General features: G+C 52.4%; 3 protein-coding genes across 5 annotated transcripts in view; 1 reads left to right on the top strand and 2 right to left on the bottom strand.

Moving 5' to 3' along the window:
• LOC126577179 (uncharacterized) overlaps positions 1 to 1768 on the top strand; it is a 2198-nt gene extending 430 nt beyond the window's left edge. Inside the window, exon 3 of the mRNA XM_050238630.1 lies at positions 1 to 1768. This exon is cut by the window's left edge and continues 214 nt beyond it. Coding sequence (XP_050094587.1) covers positions 1 to 1607 — 1607 coding nt within the window. The 3' untranslated portion in view covers positions 1608 to 1768.
• A 554-nt stretch (positions 1769 to 2322) lies between these two features.
• Positions 2323 to 13061, bottom strand: LOC126581409 (uncharacterized). Of its 2 annotated transcripts, none has more exons than XM_050245029.1 (7): positions 12224 to 13061; positions 6064 to 6419; positions 5211 to 5825; positions 4718 to 5132; positions 3466 to 4658; positions 3254 to 3396; positions 2323 to 3186 (listed from the first exon to the last, which is right to left on the bottom strand). In XM_050245029.1, exons 1-7 carry the CDS (start codon positions 12285 to 12287, stop codon positions 2511 to 2513), a joined length of 3462 nt encoding a protein of 1153 aa, XP_050100986.1. In that variant the 5' UTR covers positions 12288 to 13061; the 3' UTR covers positions 2323 to 2510. The 2 variants fall into 2 exon arrangements, with proteins under 2 accessions (XP_050100986.1, XP_050100985.1); XM_050245028.1 differs by having other exon boundaries at positions 6064 to 6422.
• Positions 13062 to 14886: 1825 nt separating this feature from the next.
• On the bottom strand, positions 14887 to 18699 carry LOC126581418 (uncharacterized). Of its 2 annotated transcripts, none has more exons than XM_050245051.1 (5): positions 18519 to 18699; positions 16954 to 17041; positions 15834 to 16061; positions 15390 to 15500; positions 14887 to 15312 (listed from the first exon to the last, which is right to left on the bottom strand). In XM_050245051.1, the coding sequence occupies exons 2-5, from the start codon at positions 17015 to 17017 to the stop codon at positions 15083 to 15085; spliced, it is 633 nt and encodes a 210-aa protein (XP_050101008.1). In that variant the 5' UTR covers positions 17018 to 17041; positions 18519 to 18699; the 3' UTR covers positions 14887 to 15082. The 2 variants fall into 2 exon arrangements, with proteins under 2 accessions (XP_050101008.1, XP_050101009.1); XM_050245052.1 differs by lacking the exon at positions 18519 to 18699 and adding an exon at positions 17392 to 17422.
• Between the last annotated feature and the right edge of the window lie 277 nt (positions 18700 to 18976).

Below are 18976 nucleotides of genomic sequence, written 5' to 3' on the forward strand. Positions count from 1 at the left end.
GGAAGGAAACTGGACTGGAAAAAATCTTCATGGATAACTTTACCCTCGAGACGAAAGAAGTGATGAACTGGCTGGAGCATTGCAAAGCGGGTCAGAGCAAAGCTCTGGAACGAGAACAGGAGACACGTTTCACGGAACTCGACGGCGATAAGACGCTCGATGTGAGCTGCAAGCGCAACGTTTCGTTCCTGAACCAAAACGGAGCGCAACAGCTTACTTCGATTAACAACTCAAACATCGAGCTGAAGAATGATGCGGGAAGACGGATCATATTCCAACAGACGGAACGTACGCTTACGACAATTTTCGACGAAACTGCTGGATCGACGACTGGTCTGGCCCTGCCGTCTTCAATGTTTTCATTCTCAAACTTGAGCGTGAACAACATTCCTGGCGCCCTACAGGGTCTGCGGTCAGCATTGAAACCGAAGCCATCCAAAAAGGTAACATTCAAGCCATTGAAACCTCTTAAGAAAACCAAACTAAAGGAACCGAACGATAGTTCAAAACTAAGCAAGAAATTAGAAATGAGCCAAGCGATTGCTCCAAAACAGGTTGCCAAAATGCAACCGAAAGATGTTGTAATCTCTACTTCGGATAGTGATGATGATAAAAGCGAGTCGCTCAGTGCAAAAGTAACGCGAAAACCGGCCAATCAAAAGCGGGTAACTTTCAAAGGAATGATGCCTGATAAAGATCTCCTAAAAACACCGATTGGTATTTCCCAGCAGAACAAGGAGATAGAAATGGGCAAAGAAAAATCGTCCAAAAAAATCAACAATAAGCATACGAAAGCTACCACAATATGTAGTGGTACGGACACTGATGACGAGAAGCCAGTAACCCATTTGCTGGGAACTCGGACTCGAAAAGCATTTGATAAAAAGCAAACTAACGCTTTGAAACCGAAACCATCCACCTCATGTGATGGTCCGCAAATACAGGATACCTACAGAAATTGCACCTCTCAGCAGAAAATAACGGAAACCAAAAGCAAAAATCAACAAACTGGCGAATCATCGACCGAACTCACTATCAAATCACAAGGAAAACTAGAAGAACTGACCGTTGCGCCACGCACTGCGTTGCATTCTATTACTGTAAAGCAGCTGGCGAACGAAAGAAGCGATGAGAATGGACTGAACAAAAAGACTGCAGCCGATACAGCGTTGCAAAAGCCTAATACCACAAACACAGAACTCACGGGCACGAAGCCTAATAACGACCAGCATTATTACATGACGGCGACAATGAAGGAGCAGCTAAAGATTGGAGGCCGGTTTCGGTATCGACTGCAGGGGATGGTGATTTATCGGCCTAAGCAGATCAAGCTTGACGCGCCGGTAACCGAGCGGATCCGGATTACGCGTGAAAACCTTGATCTTGGAGCCATCGAGGATGAGAAGAAACGGGAAAAGTTCAGCAACTTCCTGTACAGCATTCATCCGAACTCGACGATGGTGTACTACATGAGCGAAGATGAGGAGGAACCGGAAGCTGCGAACGACGGGGATGGTAGCGAGTCGGAGGATGAGGACGATCCGATTCTCACATTCCGTCCCAAGGTTTGTGTGTTTGAAATTCCATACGAGGGCCCTTCGGTCTAGCTGTATGTTTCGACTATACAGAATTTAACCAAAATTTTAAGTTAGCCATTACGGGGTTCGTTAATAATGCCATATTTTACATGATAAGCTCACGCTGCAATATCAGTAGCATAATAAGAGCACCTTCCCGTGCTTGTCGCAGACTACTTTGATTGCATAAAATAGAACATAAGAAGTCGCTCAATCGAGCTTCCGAGCTAGAGTTTATAATTGAAACGTAATAAACGATGTCCACATAGAGACACAACACTACTACGACGGTCGTTCGATAATCCAAGGATTTATAGGGAACGAGCCTTCAGTCCCCAGACCGGTGGCAATGTGTAAATCATGCGTAATCGATTGCGGTCCCAGGATTATTACATTCGACTTTCGTATCGATTAGTCCGACCGGACTAATGCCCTGTCCTAACGACGCCTAACGCCCATCGCATGGCGTCGTACGCGTAATGTCTTACGAAACAATCGGCAGCGAAGCGATAAGCGAACAAACCGGGCATCGACGTTTTTTGACCTGGCCAACCGGCCCAACTTCGGTGGCTTCGGTAGGCATTAATTTATCACGGCAAATGATAAATGAAGGCCCCTCTATACTCCACCGACGGAGGCGAGCAAGGACAACATGTTCGGGCACACAATGAAGCGGCCAACACGAACAGATCCTCAGAGAGAACACGGGTTTTGCGAGTAAATCGATTCTTTACTTAGCTCTTACAGGCAGACTCTTATCGCGCTCGTAGTCCGTGCTTAAATTACGAAACTAAATATTGTACAATAGTTTATTGTTCGCATACGCGCCCTCCCCTTGCAGCCTCATGTCCACTGCCGTGTCGTGGGTGTGTTTTGTGTGGTGTGGAGTGTGAGTATTGAGAATGTTGAAATGTTGGTCGACCCTCTTTCACTTCATTTTCTTCGCCTACGCTCGTAGTTGGGTGTCCTTATCAGATGGCCACTGGTGCCATCGTTCTTTACCTCGATACGTCTTATCTTGCTCAGGACGACCGGGGCCGGCGTTGGTAGTAGCGCTCCTCCCGGGGGTTGCTCCGTACTGACCACGTTCGCGTAATGATCATCCTCCTGTCGTCCTTCCGGACCTCCTCCCATCACCATCATCATCATCTCATGGTACGGTGCACTGGGAGGATCCTCGGTCGTGATGATCAATGTCGGCCCAGTGGTCGGTCGGTGGTGAGTCGTTTCTTCCTCCTCACGTTCCGCTTCCTCAGAGGTCATCTCCACAACCGGAGTACCACCGGTCGTGGTACTACTGGCCCCACCGCCTGCTTTGCCACGTTGCAACTCTGCTTCGATATCTTCCAGCGTCACTACGGCCGATGATGTGTCTTCGGCCGGTTTCGCAGCATCGGACACACGCTCCGGAATGGCTTCCGTTGTAACGTACTTCACCGGATAGGGTTGGTTCTGGTTGTAGCGCTCATCGTTATCCTCGAGCCGGTTCCCATTTACCTCGTCATTGTCCGGATCGGTGTTTGCGATCGGTTCCGTACCCTGCTTTGCACTCTTTGCCCTCTGCAGTTTCATCTTTTCTTCCATCTCTTGGAACTTGAGCGCTAGATACCTGCAAAGCGGGGGATTGTGAACGTTTAATGCGTGTTGTTGGAGAGAAAGAGCAGAGCTGCACTTACTTGTCAACCAAGGGGCCACTGTAATCCTCGGGGAACTTGGGAGTGAAGGGCAGAATGTACTTGTACAACCGTTCATTCAGCACGTACAATTGTGCCGTGGTCGAGCATTTCACGTTGAACCACCAATCACATGTCAGAGCGACCTGAGAGGATCAAGGATCATTATGAGGTTAGTTTAAGGTGGCTAGAAATCCCCTCCCCGTGAAACTTACCTGACTGAAGATGGTTCCATTCGGACACAAGAAAGATGCCTTTCCACCATTCAGATCACAGTAATGCCACACCTGGCAGTTGGTTTCCGGATCCCCGAAGAAGCCCTTATACCGCTGCTCCTTACACGAGAAGCTCGTCTCGGGGATCTCAGCCAACGCCGGATAATCAATACCCGGTTTACCCGTATTCGGTCCCGGTGTGACGATCTTGTTGATCAACATCGGTGGTCCGTGATGGTACGGATCAGCCTCAACGTACCGTTCCGGTTCCTCTTGGGGCGCCTGCGAGTAGTTACCTGGCCGCTCATAAGCAACCTCATCAGCCGGATCCGGCCTTACGGAACTGGTCGCTTGATACCGCCCGTTTGCCTTCAGATTGTTCAAGATTTTCACGAGCGTCCGAATCGAATTGTCGATGTTGTCCGGTGTGAGCGTCTTCGGGAGCAGATTGTTATCCTGAAGGTTCTTCAACAGATCGGAAAGGGATCCGGAGGACGTCGATCCACCAGCCCCTAGCCCCACCTCTGCCTCCTGCTCAATCGGTTCCGGTAACGGTGCCAACGGGATCGGTCTCGGTTTGTGTTGACTCGGGTGGCGCATCGATGGCGGATAGAAGCGCTGCCGGTTGGTATACTCGGTGCGATTCCGTGGCACAGGTTTGACCTGATACTGAGGATGAGGATGCTGATGGTACATCACGGGATACGAGGGTTTCTCGTGAACGATCGCTGGCGCCAGTGTTGTCGAAGGTGGTAGTGCAGCAGCGGTCGTTGAGTACACGATCGTCGGTGCACTCGGTGTGCTGGTCACGTGCTGGATAAACTGTGGCTGATACGGTGGTTGCTGCTCGTGGCCAGTGTAGTATGGTTGCGGGTGCGGAGGATGAGGCACCTTAGCTGCTGGCACCTTGAACACTTTGTAGTTCGCACCGAGGAAATACTGCCCGGTGTGGCCTGGAGGTGACGACGGCTGCTTACTGACCGTTTCCGATACGAGATGCTTCACCGGATGTTGCGTCAGTGTGGTCTCGGTAAGATGCTGTCTCGGTGGCGGCGGTGGTGGTGGTGCAGGCGATGGAAGCTTCGTTGGTGTCACTTGCTCCTGGAACTTGTAAAAGTGTCCCACGTTGTAGTACGGATTATTGATTTGTGGCTCCGCTGGTGCTGGAACAACCACCCTTGGACGTGTGTATCCTGGAACGAGGGAATGAGATTAATAAGAATGATCGTCATGATCACCACGAGGCGCGTACCAGTGTGATTGGAGTACGGTTGCTTGCTTGGCTTCTCTTTGTGGTGATAGTAAACGGGAGGAAATGGTGGCGCCACCGTCGAACTGACGACCGCAATCCGTGGCTTTTCGTAGTAATACTTTGGAACCGTCTTCACCAGCACGTAAGGTGACTGATGGCCACCGGACGCCCCACCAGCCGTCTCGCCCTGTTGATACTCAATGAGAGATGGTGCGGCTGTGGAGTGGCCCTTGACGACGTACGCCGAGATTTGCTCTCCACGAAGGCCTGCCTCTTCCTGGTGACTGACGATCTGGTTCGCTCCGTCCTCACCGGCGCTGTGGCTCGTCGTCATCGGTGTAAACGGTCCCGGAATGGTGTTCGATGGAAGGAACGGATTGATCCGATGCTTCTTGTACACCGGCACCGGTTGATACTTGGGAGTGGAGAAGAAATGGAGATCAGTTTGCCCAGTTGGTCCAAGCGCGATCGAAAAACGATTCGAAAAACTTACCAACGATGGTTTCCTCGAAGGCGCCAAATCCGTGGCCACAGTCGAGAGGTAGTACTTGCCCGGTGAATGCTGATGCTGTGGTGGTTCCGCTTCATTCTCGTGATGCGATTGTGACTTGGTGTGGACCTCAATGGCCCCGCCACCAGCGTACAGTTTGGCCGGTAGAACGGCAAACCGTTGGCCATCGTACTGATCGCGATCGCGCGGGATGACGGCGTACTTTGGTCGCTCGTAAACCTCCACTCCATGATCCGCTGAGCCATGATCGCCCGATCCACTCGTCAGTAGCGCGTACGATGAAGCTACCTTCACAGGACTCTGATGGCCACGATGCTGCTGCTGCTGGTGATGGTGCGACTGTTGGTTGCTGCTGTACTCGTAGGTGAACGGCAACGACTTAAGGCCACCGGCAGTGGCCGGAACTAGCTTCGTTTGTGGTCCACTAGCAGCAGCAGTAGCAGCAGCAGCTGCTGCAGTAGCGTAGTATTTGCGAGGCAACGGTGGCCTTTGCGATTGAAAGTCGTATGACGGCTCTTCCTGTTGTCGATAGGCGGCAACCAGCACCGGTTTAGCGCTTGGCTGCTTCGGTCCGTAGCCTGCATTCGAAGGGACATTCTATGGGCGAAGATGTAGACGGGATTAAAGGCTTATCTCCTGACGAGGGATTACACAATCCGTCGCCCTGGACAATGCTCCAGTTTTGATCGCATCGAGCGAGAGCTCATTGTCTGGCTCTGTCGCTCTCTCTCGCTCTCTAGCGTGCGATCCGTTCTGGAGCCTCGAGGTCCAGAGAGAGTGGTGTAATGGCTTTAATCCTACCAATAATTTGCATAAGGCGTAAGGCAATACTCACGATCGGCCTATAATTATAGAGCTGATTGAACGTTGGCGCTGGTGAGGATGGTTGCGGTGGTGCCGGCTGCTGCTGCTGCTGATGGTGGTAGTCAGCACCGCTACCTCTGGCCGCCGATGGCGCACCTGGAGTCGAGGTTACGTAGTACTGCATGTACGGGATCAGCCGGCGTTGCCGATCGCTGGACAACGGCAGCACTCCATGGTCCGTGCCGTTACTCACCGAGCCGACGGGAGTGGCCACATGACCAGGATCCGCAGTTACCATTCGCTGTCGCTGGTGGTCGCTATCCTTTGTCTGTTGTTCCCGGGCACCGTGCACCATCCGGGCACCTTCTAATCCAATGATACACAATGCTGCTGGCCGAGGGGGTAGTGAAGGAAAGGGGGAATCGTGGTCAATAAGCGGAATCGAAGTGAGCGAACGAGCGCACGGCAAGAACGCAAACAAAGCTTTAAATCATCTAATCGCACTGACTCGATCAGTCGATCGGTTGGTGTCCCCGCTCGTGCGCTTATGCTGATGGCGCCAGCATAAGAAACCATATCCGTAGAGGCGTTTGTCATTGTCGATCGCTCGAGCGCGAGCGCGTGAGGTCGTTCACGCTGCAGCGTCACGCCGCTTTTCGAAACAACCGCTCGAGCGCCCACGATCGCGATCCAGCGAGTGGTCAAGGCTCCGTCTTCTGCAAGAAGCACCGTTACCCAACGCAGCGAGCAGCGTGTGTGCGGTGGCACCACCGTTCTTGACGATCGTCCGGCCGCCGCAGTGCGTAGATGAAGTATTTTAGAAATTTTCTCGCACCGAGCCGGCGGGGGCCTTGGTGGCGCGGGGATTAAATTAAGAAGCCTGACGACGACGGCGACGACGACGAGCCGCGCGAATCAATTTGCTGATCGCGATGAATTGTGCAATCGCGATGCCGAACGGATGGAGCAACAACCCGGTAGAAGCAGAAGCCGCCTCCTCGTGCGCGAAAATCGATCAAATGATCGTCAATTATGAGTCCGTTTTTGGAGGACTTACGGCCGATACACGCGTGAGGACCTTGTGATTTGCATTCTTTGATTGCCCCCCTTTTTTTTGCGATTCATTCGCGATCGCACTCGATCGTGAACTCGATCTAATAAGATGGCGCGCGCGCGCTCGGTGGCATCGACAGTAGCAGCAGCTGCTGCTGCAGCATTGTCCACCGTAAATGGCAAATAGCGATTGCAGCTAAGTGCTGTCCACAGCGTTCCCTTCTAACTAGATCCTCCGTCCCTTCGCGGTTCTGCTCTAGAAAAAAAAAAGAATTAATCAAAGCACAAGCGAACCGATCGACTGATCGACAACCGACGCAGCCGAGAACAGCTGCCGGGCGCACAGGCGGAATTGCATCCTGCCTGCTGACTCGCTCGTGATTGTACGTGCAGCCACCCACCCTGACACCCCCTTGAGGGTGATTGGCGTGGGTGCTACTCACCCTCACCCCCGCCCCAAGGGGTAGTTGAAGGATTTTCTCAGCGAGTTTCCGCTCACTCCGCTTGCTTGTCGTTTGTCTGTTTGTTTTGGCCCTCAAGAAGAAGGGGGCACGCGAAGGGTGGCTCCATAAACACACCACCCACCTTTCCCTCTTCTTCCTCCACGTCAGTGCCAAGTGCATCCAAGATGTTGGCGTCCGCGTCGGTTCCAAACAAAGGGAGTCAACCAACGAGCGACCAACCAATTTTCGTCGTCGTGCTCGCTGTGACCTTGGACAGTTCTCTGGATGCTCTGCACGGTGTTTCTTCTGTCTTCTGCGCTCCGTCGCGTTAGCCCATTCCCACGGCGACGTCAAGAGCTCCAAGAGAGATCCATGATCGTAGATCCGGATCCGTCAAGATCGTGGCCGAGGAAAAATAATAAACTCATTACCGGCGGAACGCCGTGGGCCCATGGGGTCTTTTGTATGAAAAACTGGCTCGAGGAGGCGTTCAATTGCACGCGTGCTTTAAACGCTGTACCACCGATCAATCGATCGGTCGATCGCTCATAACGCAACACGCGTGGCACTCACTGGCATGTTTGTGAGCACTGCCCGGGGGCGGTACGCACTTGATCGCGATCTTCGTCACTCACATGGCGGGTGGTGGCTATACGCTGCAGACAGCACAGCTGATCGTGAGGCGCGGTTCGCGCAACTCTCTCTCTCGCTCTCCCTCTATCACCTCTTCCTCCTCACGCACTGATGTTTGCGCGATCGCGTTCCATTACCTTTCGGTGCGACCTTGCGATCGGTCAACTCAATCCTATCAACGCAGTGCAAGGGCAGCAACTTACGGAATCGACAGCTGCTACCGCACCGGTGCCACAACAACCACAACTAGGTCACCAGCACAATCACGAGCGGCCGGGGGCTGGCTGCTGTTGGAGGAGTTCAATTGCGATGCGACCATGCGAGAGGATCAGGTACTCTGCCGTTCCGACCGTAGCAAATGATGAATTGACAAGCCAGTCCGCCAGGTCGCAAGCAAAACGATCGCTGTGTTGATGTCAGTGGTCGACGGGATCAGCAGCAGGACAGGAGGACAAATGGTCACCAACTTTCCCTTCCTTTTGGCTTTGCGGTGGCCGCCTTTTTTTTGTTGTTGTTTTCTGAGTGTCTTTTCCGCATTCACGGCGTGTGTATTTCGAGAAAATCTTGAGCTGTGTTGCGGGTTTAGCCCTCAGGCAATCAGTCCGATCATGTCCGCATCGTCGTCGTCGTCGTCGTCGCCGTCGTCCGTTGTTGTCATCAACCTTCATCATCAGCAGCAGCGCACGCGCCAGATCACATGTGAATGGGTGTGTTTGTCGCTCTACTTTCCCCGCGCTCGATCCAGGAGGGGAGCTGCCCCCTCCCCCCTTTGATTCCTCTTTTCCTTCGGGAACAGCAGCCAGCAGCCAGTCCCGGTTCGCTCGAGGAAGAGAAGGAAGGCACCGAAAGGGGAAGACAAACAACAACAACAACAACACAATACCCGGAATGGTCACTCCCTCCGGGACACACATTCCCTTGGGGACACCCCTCCGGGGATCTCCAGAAACGGGTTTCGATGCTGGCTGCTGCTGGATTCGATTGCGGAACTAACTTCAATATCGGCCAACGCAGGCCCTGCCACTGCTGATTCGCAGCTTTCGTCGATCACCTGGGGAGGGGAGAATGGCTTTTCCGGAGAAAGTCCCCCCGCCTCAGCCCTCTTCCCGAAAGGCCACCATTGTGCCAAGACCTAGTGCCGTGGTCCGAGGCCAACGTTATAATTATTAACAAAAAAAAAAGGCGCGCAGTTTGTCGGACGAAAGAACGAAGAATCATGATCCACCTGGGCACGGTTCGGGATTGATGGATTGGATGGATGGATGGATGATGTGCTGCTGCTGCTGCTGTTGACCATTTTATGGGACCTCTCTTCCTCCTTTCCACCCCTTTTTTCTCATCTTCCTCCTCCCTAAATTCGCGCGATCGCGATCGCGACACGCTGGAGTGGAGTTGAAGTGAGTAATTATTATTTTTCGGCAATCAACGGGAGGAGGAGTGGCTGCCCCAAAAAACAACACCCCACCGGTCACGGTCTCCCTCCCATCCTTCTCTATTCCGCCCCCCCTGGTCTTACCAAAAATGGAGAAAAAATAACATTTAATTAAATTGCTTCAAACCTCCGACTGAGAACATTCCGGAATATATTAGTTGACCTCTTCTTGGCACCTTCGCGCGCTTTTTATGGAAGGAAGTCCATAAAGCTGAAGCCTGAATGCAGCTTCCTGTAGCTCGGATCACCCCTTTTGTTGTCTTCACCTTCGCGCACTACGATCGCTGCGATCGTGTTCTCTTCTTGCTTGTCTCGCTGCGTCCGTTGCTTTTTTTTTTGCAACATTATGTTTTACTTTCTTCATGCGAACGGCAGCAGCACCCTGCATCGCATGGCGTGGCGTCGCGTGTTCCGTTAACCAGATTAAGTCGTTTACCGATCGCTGTGGCGGACGACGAGAGGGCCGCGTCGCGAGACTTTTCTCTTCATTTGCATAAGAGCTGAGGAGACTCGACGGCTGGCTGGCTGGCTGCTGGACGCGCACCATATCTTGTATCTTAATTTCCGTATTCCGTGGGGGCCATTCCGTTCACTATATCTTATCCGGTGGCCCCGGGCTGGCGCCCTCTCTCTCTGCATCGTGAGGGCGGATTGAAACTGGGTGTCTGGTTTGGTTCCTTTCTCCACTCGTTAAAGGATGGCTTCCCCCCCAAGAAGAGATCGAGAAGGTCTCTGATGCAACGACCGACCACCTAATTGGCTCCCGAAATATATCTAGAGAGTAATATGTTGGGAGCATGCACGCCCGGGGGGGGGGGGGGGGGGGGGGGCTGGCACCACTATCACGCACGAGAGGTGAAGCGCAATGTGCATTTCCTCATTATCTCACCGCGACTAGCGGCCACACACATATACACACTTTTTGGTCTGATCTGGTGTGTAATGTGGCCTCTTGGCTTGACTGGCTGACTGGCTGGCATCCCCCATCATTATGTTGCTGCTTCTCCGCTGCTCTGTGTGTGGGTTGGAAGGGGGGGGGGGGGGAGGGGAAGCTAATGCTGTTTGCATTGCATACATCATCCATCGCCTTCACATGCCAGGTTGTGCCAGAAGCGGGGTGGGGGGGCTTTCGTTGGGGTGCTGCTCACGACACGCACTTCGAACTTTTCCGCGATCGCGAGCCTCTCACACCAGCCCCCGTGGTGTGTCACTCCAGCGAGAGAGAGAGAGAGAGGGGAAGCTCGAAAAAACGTGAGATGTTTGTCTTACACACATCCTACAGCCACCCCCGAGTCGCGATCGCCCGTTCGCTCGGGCTGGCGTGTTACGGGAAAGTCTAATATTGCAAGGCACCCCCTCGCGGCCCCACCGCGCTTGGCACTCCAGTTTGGTTCCGCCGCTTCGCGCAGAGCGTTTTCATTGCAGCAGCACCAACGGAGTAGGCCTTGTTTGTGGTTTACTACGATAGAAGCGAGCGAGCGTGCGTGCGTTGGTGTGTTTCGAACCCGCGACGCATACTACGATGTGGTGCGCGCGAGATATGCTGCTGTTTTTAGCCTTTTTTTTTCGTAAACTCCTCGGGGCGCCTCCGGGTGCCCCGTTATGTGCAGCAACAACCGCCCTGGTCGATGCTGCTACTACCAGCAACGAAGGTGTCTGTTTGCGGTATTACGTTCACGCTGGCGCTGCCGCAATGGTGCCGCATTTCTGCGTATCTCGGTATTTGCTTCCCAGGAAACAACCTCCATCGACCGACCCTGGAGCTGACATTTGGCGTAATATGCACCGGAGTTGGAGTGCCTTTGGCGTCGCGTCAAATTATCGGAAGACGCCCGGCCGGGTCCGCCCGACGTCGACGTCGATTCTGGACTTTCTTTTCCTGGTGGCCAGACTTCTCATGCTCACAACAAACAGGTGGTGGCGGAGGCATGACGCGTCATGGTGAATTATGCTGGAATTATTTTAATTTGAAGAGTTGGTCGAGGAACTGCGACAAAAGAATGGCCACCTGGAGGCCAATTACACCCCCGTTTATAATGCCTCACTTCCACATATTGTGTTGGAGTTGAGTTGAGGAAGCAAATTTGTTGTTGTCGTCGTCGCTGTGGTTCGCTTTCGCGGCGAAAAAAAAAGCTGCTGAGACCAAAAAGATAAGACCGAGACCATGGCTAACGTCCAAGGTGGTTGGCCAGTGGATTAGCCTCCCTCCACCGATCCTCGTCTCTCGCCAACAAGGCACCGGTGTGGTGTGAAACGGTGAACTGCATACTGATCCAGTGGCAGCAGTACAATGTCTCGACGAGACAGTCACCAGTTCCTTTTGGAGGGCCCGAGTGGTGGTGGTGCTGCTGCTGCAGGTGGTGGTTGGTTTCCCTTCGAAACATTCAAATGCAACCGCATAGCACCGAGCGCACCGAGCGAGCGACCGAGCAGGAACTTGATGCATATATTGCATTACGACACTCCCGCAACATGACACCGCGCGGTGATCGCGAGGGTGACCGCGAGTAGCGGAGTAATGTGTGCCCCCCCCCCCCCCCACCCTCACGCGGCTCGTTGGTATGTGATTTGTCCGGTACGCCAGGGTCCGGAGGGTTATTAGCGCCACACATACTGTTGGCGACACTTACCTGTGACCATGAATAGTCGGTGGTGCGTTCGTTGCCTCATCCATCGTTGATGTCTTGTGTGCATTTTGCTCTAGAACTCGAATTGGCGCCGACTGTCGGCTGCCGCTTGTGGTTTTACACACGAACCAGCTCGCTCCTTTTTTTTCTGGTTCCCTGCGTGAAGGTCCCTCGTAACAGTTCACCCTTCGCTTCCCTTCCCTTTGCTTCCTCCTTGTCGTCTTCGATGCTGACGAGGATCGCACCAGGTAACCGCTTTTTCGATGGAGGCCGCCTCCGTTCGTGGTGCACTTTTAAGAGTGAAAGTATCGTTATCGTATCGAATGATGATTGCACTGTCGCTGTTGCTATTGCTGCACTTGCACACTAGTGGAACACTGGAACACGCTGCACATTAACAACAAACAGGCTTCACGGTGACGGTGATCGCGATCGCGCGCATTCCCTCGCTCGTTCGCTCGTCTACCACCACGCTGCTCTATGCAGATGCATCAGCGTGCTCGAAGATGAGGCTGAACCAGTGCAGTGGCATAACATACATCTGGTCCTCACCAGCTTCCCCTCCGCGGTCAGTCGAGTGCAGAACAGGACGCGGACGAAGACGCGAACGACACGTTACGACACATATACACGAGATTCGCGGCTTATTAATGGAAAGGAAAAAAGCTTTTTAGCAATTATCGCCACCGCGGACGACGGTAAATGATGCACGATGCGACGATGTCTGTAGCAATAAGCCCCCGGACCCGGTTGTTGGAGTCTGTCCGAACACAGAGCGCGCGTACTCGGTTTGTTGTTTTGCTGCGGTCGCGCCGATCGCCAACCGCGCGGTCCGACCGGTGTCTCGGTTGAGTGTGCGAGATCGAGTGATCGCCGAGCGCGTGCCAGCTAGCTGCTGTTGGTGGCCAGCAGCAGCACCAGTCCGGGCACTCCGAAGTCCGAAGCCGCGTGGTCTCACCTCGTTTTCCACGCTTTTTCTTCCACGAGTGAGTGGTCTCCTAGTGGCGGCGGTCTCCTAGAGGGTGCGGGCGCCCGTGCGCGCGTGATCGGCGAAAGCTTCTGCACTGCCGAGCTTCAGGCCCCGCAGAGCAGGCGCGCGCTCTTTCCGGGAGCCCACGAATGCCGACGACGACGACGAAGACAAAGGAGGCGGCAACTCAAGATGTGAGCTTTTTCTTTTGGGACCCACAAACCGAGCGCCGAATTGGAGCGTGGCGTTCTCGCGCGAATCTGCCATGTGCCCGATCCACAAAGTATGCAAAGTTTTGCAGATCGCGGGTCTGCAAGGGCAGAGCAATTATGTTACATTTTGTGCAGAACGAGGGGATTTGTGTAGCTGGGTCTTTCGATGCATGGAAATGAAGAAATAAAATGCTGGAGAGTGAAAGGGAGTTGCAGTACGATCATCTGTTTGGGTCTAAGATACGATAATTTAATGCATTTTATGATCTTCTCGCAATTTATCTGCGGTATTTCATCAATTTTTAACACATTTTTCCACTCATTATCCCACAAAATTGCACATGAACTGCAACTTTTTCTAACATTGTTGACCATGCGACAGAATGGATGAATTGAAGCTTAAATCATTGAATCAAAAAATTTATAATTTATGTTATGTGACGGAACCACAGAGGAAAACAGAAGAATGGAATTTTTAGGCTCATTAATGTCTTCAAAATAACTCTTTCCGATGTTCATGTCTGAACATAAACTATACTGTTATGTTCAAACGAGAAGCAACACCCCTTATAAAAAAAGGGTTGTTTTTTTTTGCATTCTGTGTTTAGTTTGGTCGTAAAAGTGATGTGTGTAAAAACGGCGATAAAATGCATCGCCATCGATACAACGACAGGTATGCTCTGGCATACACTCGTCATTAGAAAGGAACATGTCTTAAGCAATTGATATTGGAAAGGGGACAGAACGGTGTCAGAAAGGTCCATAAAAAGGTCTCAACATGCGGGCGAAAAGGTGCAACACCGCGTTGGATAATGAGCTAGCAGTGTACTAACCACTAGGGAAGAGGCAGATTGTTACTAATGAATTTTGGAAGAAGCTTTTTGAAGGTCCGGTATGGTTCTTTTGGCTTAGACTGACTTCTTTCTCTTCTGGATTATAATTTCTTCAACAATCTAATCGAAAGAGTTCTAACGTGTTGGGCATTTCCACTATCAGATACTTAGAAGAACCAGTAGCAGTAAAAAAGAAGATAGATTTTGACTTAAGAAAGAGCCTTCCAGATATTCAAGCAGACTCTTTCGCTTTGATATCATATCGCATCGCCGGAGAGGCGTTATAATACTTTGTCAGAATATTCATATCTCATAATCTTACGGAAACGACCAAAGCAATAGGAGAACATCCGGGAGGGAAGTCAACGAAGCGATCGCGATCGTGACAACACACACCAGTGACCAGCGATGTTTCGCCAATTAACCCAAATCTTGCGATCGTTTTCACTTCCTTCTGCTTCTCCTTCTCCACCTCCGTTTGCCAGCTCTTATTTATGAATTCATTACAACATTTAAATCTAGGAAATTCAATTTCCGATTCCAAATTCTCTTCCATCTTGCATCTAGCATCTATATCCGCTCACGCCAAGGGTTTTTTTTTGGTTGGTAAAGAAAGTATTTACACGCTTTATTACTCATTACGCTTGGTTTCCACTGGTGCTTTTTCTCTTTTTTTTTGTACAAAATCTAAATAATACATTCGACGGGACAATACGGAACACTCGCGATCGCATGTGTTCGATCTTAGCAAACACAAATAAAGACGAAAGAAAAAATAAATACGTTACAACGAAACAGAGGACGGTAGAGGGCCTCCGGCTGACGACTCCTCGCACGAAACGATGAGTTAAACGTTGAATATCTCGTCGACCAGCTGCCTCGTTATCACGCGGTGCGGTTGCGTCGGATTAATCTTTGGCCGCTGGTAGAGCCGGGCATTGATCGAGTACAACCGGGGGGAGAGATCACAGCGCACGTTGAACCACCAGTCACAGACGAAGACGGCTTGCGAGAACTGCGTCCCATTCGGGCAGAGGAAGGTAGCTTGCCGTCCATCGATGTCACAATAATGCCATCCTGTCGATCGAGGAAGGAGAAGAGAAGCGGTGTTAGAAGGTGTGCACTAAGGTGGCCACTTTCCTTGGAATGCTTACCCTGACACCGTGTGTCCATATCGGCGAAGAAGCCCGGATACTCCTGTTCGTCGCAGTAGAAGTTGGTGTACGGGATCGCGGCCAGGATTGGATAATCTGTCCCCGGTCGACCTGTTTGGTGGGAGAGCGAGAGAGAGAGAAACGTTATAATCGCGTACGGCGCGTGAATCTGTCCTTCGAAGCTCAACCACGGCACCACGACGATTCCAACTCGTTTTTCTCAATTTGAATAATGATGAGCAGCAATGGCGGCGGAGGCTACTCTGGCGACGTCAGCAGTCGCAGTCACAGTCACAGTGTCGGTCGTGCTTCTTTTTTAGGTGGTTGGAATGTCTGCCAAAAATCCGCTGGAGGCCACCTTACCGGCACCACTCATCAATCAACTTCAAAGCTGAGTCGGAATGCTGCTGCTGCGTGACCTCCGCCCGTGGCGTTGGATCTTACCGGGTATGGACTTGCCGAGCTCGAGGTACTCCTGAACCGAGGGACTCAGAAATCCGGGCGGTATGACGGCCACATCCTGCTGATTGTTGTTGCTGTTGCTGCTGCTACTTGCTGCGCCGGTATCCTGCAGGTCCTGGCTCGGTTCTACGGCCGCACTTTGTGGCGATCCGGACGTTCGCACGTTACGCCCCCGTTTGGTGCGGCTCGTCTTCGTCTCCTCATGGCCATCTAGGGGGAAAGAGAGACGAGATCGTGAAGAGAAGGTGAAACAATGCGTTGGTTGGTCATTAAAAGTGCTGGCGCCCTCTTTGAGGCCATCCGAGAGCTACTCTTGACCAGAGCGGCATCCGTTTTGGAAGTGATCGAGATCGAGCCGTCGAGGGCCCATAAATCAATGGGCGTCCCTCACGCGCCACCACTTTTTCGGAAATGATCTTAAAATGATCGCACGCGTGTGGTGAGCGATCTGGCTAATTGATTTATAAGCCTCTTCGTTAGCGTTCCATCGCTTCCATAAATATATAGATTTATGGATCGCTCAACAGAGGACCAGAAAATGAAGGAAGGGGAGGAAAGGAGGCCCATTGCCGCTGATAAACTGTCCAAATTATGGGCCCGGCGATCGCGTTCGCGCGTCAAATCGAGTATGCAAAGCGATCACCACACACCAACACACGCAAACACTCAGGAAGGGCAATTAGTCGCCTGCCGGATCGGATCTGATCGGAAAGGATGGACCCCAGGTGGCAGACGACATTTGTGTGTGCGGCGGTGACTCGGCCACGTAACGATGGCGCCGACAGGGAAATAAGCTTTAGTCAGTGGGTTTGTGGGCTTCGCAAGGCCACACCACTGGCACTGCGTTAGTGTCTCGCGCGATCATAAAACATAAATCACGCCTCACGGTGTGCTCACACCCTCTTTTAGGATGGTTTTCTGGGACACTCGCAACCGAATCACCCAAGAGGCTGCAGACGATCTCACACGAGGGTGCGACATTTGCCGCAGCTTCCTTAAAATATTCGACGTCGTGCGCGATGCGCGAAATCGCTTGACACATTTGGCTTTGGCGTGGATTATACAATCTGCGTGCGCGCGCGCGCGATGCGCTGGCTCTTACCTATGATGAGCAGACAACCGAAGATCAGCAACACGATCGAGTTGGTCGAGCGGCGAAATAACATGATTTTTTGTTTTATCGAGAAGACCTGGTGGCATAAAGGGAGATGAAGAAGAGTAAAATCAATTCGTTGTAGCGATCGCAAAAAGGCAGCGAGAGCTTTAGTATCAGCGATTTGCAATTCGATCCATTTCGATCACGTCTTTGTGGTACGCTCTATTGTTATTAGCACGCACACACAGAGTTTGATCACACACAGGGACTGATCACACACAAACACTGCGACATCTCTCCCTCGGAGTACACGGAAGTCACGGCGGAATCCGCCCGCCCGGGATGGCCGATGGTCTGCGTTTGCGGCAGATGGTACGACGATGATCGCGCGAAGATGATTGCTATTATCTAACTTTGCATGTTGCACGCGCAAACAACTTTTACTTTTACATTGGTCGCTCGCGATCACTTTTTATGTTTGTTGCTTCGATCGGCAGCAGCTGTTTGGTGTTTCTGTTTGGAGGAGAACGAACTCCAGTGACTCCGTCTCCGAGGGCTGCCAGCGCCAGTGCCAGCGCCAGCGCTTCAGCTATCAGCTCGGCCACTAACAGAAAAAAAAGGGAAGGGAAGCGTTCGCGCTCGCCAGCATCAGCAGCATCACCAGCATGGACCACCGTCGAGTCGAGCTCTCTCGGCGCGCTGTCCGCTTGACCTAAAGGCGCGAGCCTCGAACATCACAAACCACTCCGCTCCCTCCAATAGCTTCTCCATCGAGCGCATGTGTGGTGGCGTATGATTAATGCACACCACGACACACCCACATTAACCACAGACACAGACACAGGCGAGGGCCACGATGCCATTCGATCAAACACATCGCTCGGCGCTGCGCGGCTCTAATTTGAGACCTTAGCGAGCCAGCGAGCCAGCCAGCCAGCCAGCATTGGGCAGGGCCGCCCAATATTGGAGCATATTGGGCCGTCGGTCGCTGCGTTGCGTTGCGAAAACCTCCTCCTCCTCCGAATCCCTTCCCCAAAACTAGAAGAAGAAGGGAGAAAAGGAGGCCAAACAAGGAAAACGAAGTCCCCGTCCGGTTGCCGGGGCGGCCAAGAAACTCTGGCTAAATGTCAAGCACCGAAACGTGAGAGAACGTTTGTTTGATGACGATGATGATGGCGATGGTGACGGCAGCGCGGTGCGGTGGTGATTGTTGGCCTTTGAGCCATTGTGCGATATTCAACACGATCGCGATCGCGTTTGTACGCCCTCAAGGTTCACTCTCCCCCACCCCCCTCCAACGGGGGGGCCAATGGCGGAACGTTAGCATAAAGCACGAGATCGACCACCGACAGTTCTTTTTTTTTCGCACGCTTGCTCCACGAAGGGTTCTTAATTGAGACATAATTGAATTTGCATCGCACAAACATCAGCAGCACCACCAAGCGCCACATTGTCTTCACTGATTAGGGCTCACTGATCAGTGATCACTACGATCTGCACCATGTAGGGAGGAAAAGCTTCCCTTTCATCCGATGAGTCACTATCACGCTGCAGCGCATCAGCAGGCGTACCTTAACGGAGTTCGGACGAGTTCGGAGCTCGGAGCACGGCGAACTAACAAACGAAACAAACGCAGCGCTGCAGGCCCTGCTCCAGCCTGACCATAGCACGCGATCTCCGGGGCACACTACTGGCAACAACGATCACAACAACAACGACAACGACACGCGGCGAACAAACTTCTACCGAACTCGCCCAGCCGTCGACACATACTGATTCATAATGTGGGAACGGTTGGCGACCGACCGACCGACCAGCGGCGGTGGACGCGATCAGGCGGCGTTGTCTGGCTTTATGTTGTAACTGAAGAAGCAAACCAGAGATCAAGTCCGCTCTCTTGCTCGCTCTCTCGTTGCAGACGCAGACAACGCAGCATCTTGGCTTCTCTTCCCTTCTAATTCTCTCGCGATCTCGTGTGCGCGCGCGCGCCCGCCCGCCTCGCGCGATCACACGAATCAAGAGGGTGGTG

The sequence above is a fragment of the Anopheles aquasalis genome, chromosome 2 (assembly GCF_943734665.1).
Source record: "Anopheles aquasalis chromosome 2, idAnoAquaMG_Q_19, whole genome shotgun sequence".
NCBI classification, from domain to species: Eukaryota; Metazoa; Arthropoda; class Insecta; order Diptera; family Culicidae; genus Anopheles; species Anopheles aquasalis.